The 4,682-nt window shown below is 47.0% G+C and overlaps 1 protein-coding gene across 1 annotated transcript in view; it reads right to left on the bottom strand.

Annotated features, from left to right (window-relative positions):
- LOC104270805 (solute carrier organic anion transporter family member 2A1-like) overlaps positions 1 to 4,682 on the bottom strand; it is a 29,359-nt gene that overhangs the window by 9,113 nt on the left and 15,564 nt on the right. The window contains 1 exon segment of the mRNA XM_009865276.1: positions 831 to 1,046. Within this exon segment, the coding sequence (XP_009863578.1) occupies positions 831 to 1,046 (216 nt within the window).

Below are 4,682 nucleotides of genomic sequence, written 5' to 3'. Positions count from 1 at the left end.
GCAAAGCATGCCTGGGTGGGTCTGGAGACCCTGCCAAGTACTCCAGCGCTTGTCTAGAGTCTGCCCTTGGGAGTTATACTTGCAAAGACTTTCCTTCTCCTTTACTGCTTACCTTATTTTGGAACATCTGCTTCCGACTTCTAAATCATTCTGATGCCTTTGGCTGTTTTAAAGACATTGTTCAGCACCAGAAGGAATTGGGTTTTTAAATAACTTATGGGCTGAGCTGAAAGCTCACGTAGGCAGGCCAGCACTAGATGGGTTTTGCCATTCATAGGGGAAAATAATGTAGTTTAATACGGAAGCTAGTTCCTATCTCTTTGCTATAAAGAAGTACTCCTGATCTTGGGAGCCCTCACCAAGCAGTGATCAATTCCACAGCAGAAATGTTGATTTCGAACCCTTGATGCCCAACCTGTGTTAATTGGCTCCTACAGGCTGTGATATCTCTGGATAAACCATGATAAACTGATGCTTAATAAGAGCAGGAGACAGCTCCTGAGAAGCTTTCCTTACTACTCTTTCCTGCCATGGAAGTCATAAGTTCTCCAAATGGAAGGGAGAAGCCCCAGCTCATCTGTCTCATGTCCTTGCTCTGATTCTTTGTCTTTGTGGGTGTTAGGACACCCACACCACAAATACAACCCTGCAGAGAACAGCTGACTATCAAAGGGGTGAGACAGCCCAGCCTTTTAATGGGGGAGCATCTCATCTGAGTCCCATTGACGGCTCAACCCATGTTCACAGGTTCCTCTCTGGATGAGCACCTCTACGTCTCACCTCTGAGGTCTGGAGGAAACAAAATTAAATACAGAAATGGTTCCACTTACCAACGTACAGTGGGGAATTGTTTGCTTCTGCAAAGTCATCTACGTAGGATATCCCAAAGGGCTGGATGGGAACCGTCCCGATTCCAGCCAGCAGCTGAGCAATGACCATCATTGCCCATACGGTGCTGGCCTCCTTCTGGGGATCCTGGGTGGTGTTCGGGCACACAAACTTATTCTCTGCATAGCAGAGTTCAGCCTGGGCCTGACTTTTGTTACCTGAAAGGCAGAAGAATAAGCACTACAATGCTACACATGTCCTCTGCCTCCTCCCACACTAAATTCCTGAATACCAGCAATCTCCCAAATTTGCACACACTGTTGGACTTCAGATGAAATGCTCATTTTATTTAGCTGTTCTCATCACCTTTCATTTCTTTTGGGGTATTATACTGAGATCAGCATACCAAACAACCAAACTTTTAAAGACAGGCTAATCAGAGAAGATGTAAGCAGATTAATTTCTCCTGGAAAGGCTCAGCCCTGCAACCCAGCTCCAGCAATCTGTGTTCGTTACCGGAGGATAAAAAAGTCTCCATCAAAGCTGCAGCAATGCTGGACCAGCCAACTGATAAAATTCAGACAGATGCTGTAAAAGCCAGTGGAAAAGCCTAAATATTTATGGATGGAAAAAATGTTTTTCATGCAAAATGAAGACATTGCAGAGCAAATAGAGTAATCCCTAGTCTTCTGGTGCTACCTCTTGCCACTATGGTTTGGTTTTTTTCTTTTTTTTCCTTTCTTCTTTTTTCTTTCTTTTTTTTTCTTTTTTTCCCCCTTGTATTATTTATAAATGGTTCAACATTTCCATCACATGTTTCTTGTTACTGTGACAACCGTGGATTTTTTACACTTCTGAGCAAACAGACACAAATAAGAAACAAGTATTTGTCAGGCGTTAGCTCAGTTGGTTAGAGCGTGGTACTGATAACACCAAGGTCGTGGGTTCGATCCCCATTTGGTCCCCGTGTGTGGCCTGATCTAGTTGAGAGGTGTCCCTGCCCATGACAGGGAGGTTGGATTAGATCTCTAAGGTCCCTTCCAGCCTAGGCCATTCTATGATTCTATGATTAGGGGGTTTATCTGGCATAGTGTGACAGCACATTCCTAATAGTAGGTCACCACAAAAATCCTTATGTTAGGTCCATTTGAAGCTGTGTTGTCTAAAGGGCCCATGCTGCCAGGCAGAAGGAGCCTCCTTTTCCAATAAAGATTTTACTGCAGCAAAAGTGAGAGCCACACAAGCCTCTCATGCCAGATTGCATGCTGGGCAGTGAGGCTGTTCTCAGTTTAAGGAGGGCAAACCTCATGGATTCACGGCTGGCTTTTTGATGCCAATGGTCTTTGTTCCCCTGTGGTACCCAGGCAGAAACAGGGAATGATGCTTCCTGGGCTGACCTGGCTGCCCTGAGCAAGACACCCTGCCCCTCAGTCTCTGTTGCCCTCATCACTCAGGAGCAGGTCACTTCCTTCCAAAGCAAGGACTTCACTTCTTCACACTGTTGTGACATTGGGAGGTTTTCACTCTGCTCAAAGCCACTGTGCAAACTCCAACCAGGTTTGTAATATCTTTATGGTCTATAAATGCTGAACCAAGATACGTACAGCTCTGGGCAAGGGAGCGGGATGATATCTGCTCCTTAAAGTTGTTTCCATAACAGTAAGGGTAGACCCTGCACCAAACCCTGACCAGTCTGTAGCCTGATGCATGAATTTAAGCTGTCAGAAAGCTCGGCATCTGATGCCTGATCCACTCTCCAAACTTGAAAAACATGGAAACATTCAAGGCTGTGCAGCGGGGAAGCAGCTTCAAGCCAGCAGAGCGATGGTCTTCATATTTCTGTGTGAGTGCTGGCACACTCTCAGCCCCATGCTGGGCCATCATTTTTAATAATGTTTCATGGGATCTGGGCGTGCAGGTCAGCCATGGCGGTGCCAGATTTCCCAGAGCTGATGTAGGAGAGCTAAGTCAGAGTATCTCTAACCCTTTGGGGGGATTGTCAGGCACCTTCCAGCAGCTCTGTCCTCACTGTGCTTTGCTCTGTGTCCTGTTGAGCTGCAGCAAAGTCAACTAAAGCGAGCAACTTGCCTAAAGCCACCATCAGCTCCCTGGCACAGCCAAGGCTCCATGAGCCCAGAGAATCATGCTAGGAGGCAATGCAGGGGTCTCAAAACCTTTCCAGGAGAAAGCATCTTCTGCCTAAGATGGAAGCTTTCCCTGGCTGGCACTGCTGTGACTGCTGTCATCACCCTTGGGGGCAGAGGTGTCAGGGGAGCAACTAGGCACAGAGCCAAGGTGACTTAGGGTTTTCAGCAGTGGTAATGCCTAGGGAGGCTAAGGCTCATTGGCATCCCAAGGGAGGATTTAGGGGCTGAAGTCACTTAGGGAAGACAAAAGCCAGCTTTTTGGCATGTGATGCAGGCTCTTCTGCATATTGAATTCTGCACCAAAACTGTAGCTGTCGTTGTACACACTAGCTTCTTCCCAAAGTCTGCCCAGTTAAACCAGTAACATTCCTCAGTATGGATCATAAAGTTTATGTCTAGAGCAGAACATGCCTTGGGGACAGGAACACTACTCCATCACCCACATACTGCTCAGAAGCAGGCAGACAACATTGCTCCTCATGCTGTAATACCTCTGTGCCTCCAATAAAGATAACGTTCCTTTCCGAAACGCTTTGGGCTATAGGTGAACCATCAGTTGGATTTGCATTCAGCCTGATCTCTCAGTAGGGCTACAGGGAAGCCAGGCTGCAGGAGGAGCATTTGCTCTTCTCCCTTGTGCAGCCGCAGCTCTCGGCTGCTGCAGTGAGGCCACCAAGAGTAATATGCTGTGTCACACACGAAATCCAGGATTAAGGAGAAGAAGGTCAAAGCCTAGCTGATGCAACAAGGCATATGCACATCAAGACCACACTTTTAAGCATTCTTATCAGTCAAATGAACTGCTTTGCCCCTAGAGCAAGTGGCACTGACCTACAGTGCCACAGCTATCAGCTTCAGGAGCAGATAAGGGCCATCCAGACTGTTCTGGTCTTGGAAGCTCACTCCCTGGAAGTGGTTAAGACCAAGCTGGATGTGGCTTTGAACAGCTAGTGAGTCTAGTGGGAGGTGTCCCTACCCATGGCAAAGGGGTTGGAACTAGATGATCTTTAAAGTCACTTCCAACCCAAACCATGCTATGAATCCAGCTCAGAGTTAAAAAAAAAAAGCCTCAGCAGCAAGGTACTGTAGAGCCAGTACCAGTACCTACAAAAAGCCAGAAGTGAAGTGATTTGTCCACAATCACAGAGAAGAACCGGCATCTCCTGCACCCCAGGGCCTCTGACCAAATATGGTTCCCCATCAGCAGTGTGCTCCGCTCACAGTTGGTTTCACATTCTCTCTTTGGCTGGCTTTTTGGATAGCTAAACAACGTATCATTAGGAATAATGCTGTCTTCACTAGGCAGAGACACATCTTTAGAGCTGCAGCTGGGGCTCTTCTAATGTCACAGAAAGCAAATCTATTTCCAGGATGCTCAGGAGCAGGTTGGAGGGACACGCACCACCTGTGCAGAAAGCAGCGACATGGTGTGCACAGAGATCTGCAGAGAGATGGGTGGATATAGCCACAGAGAAGCTTCTTTAAGATAACATATTAAGCTAGTTAAACAATTCATTTTAAAGTATATTTTATAGTATCCACACAGAAGATATGGTCTCTCATTTAATGCAGAGCCTCCTTACAAATATTCCTGGGTTGGCATGTCCATGTGGGATGATGACCCTCTCAGGGGATTTAGCCCTACAGCAAGCTCCCTGGGCACTGATGGGAGGGATCGGTATCTTGGCAGCCTGGAGAGGACATCCT

The sequence above is a fragment of the Apaloderma vittatum genome, unplaced genomic scaffold (assembly GCF_000703405.1).
Source record: "Apaloderma vittatum isolate BGI_N311 unplaced genomic scaffold, ASM70340v1 scaffold4382, whole genome shotgun sequence".
Classification (NCBI taxonomy): domain Eukaryota; kingdom Metazoa; phylum Chordata; class Aves; order Trogoniformes; family Trogonidae; genus Apaloderma; species Apaloderma vittatum.
This window is presented reverse-complemented; position numbering and strand designations above follow the sequence as displayed.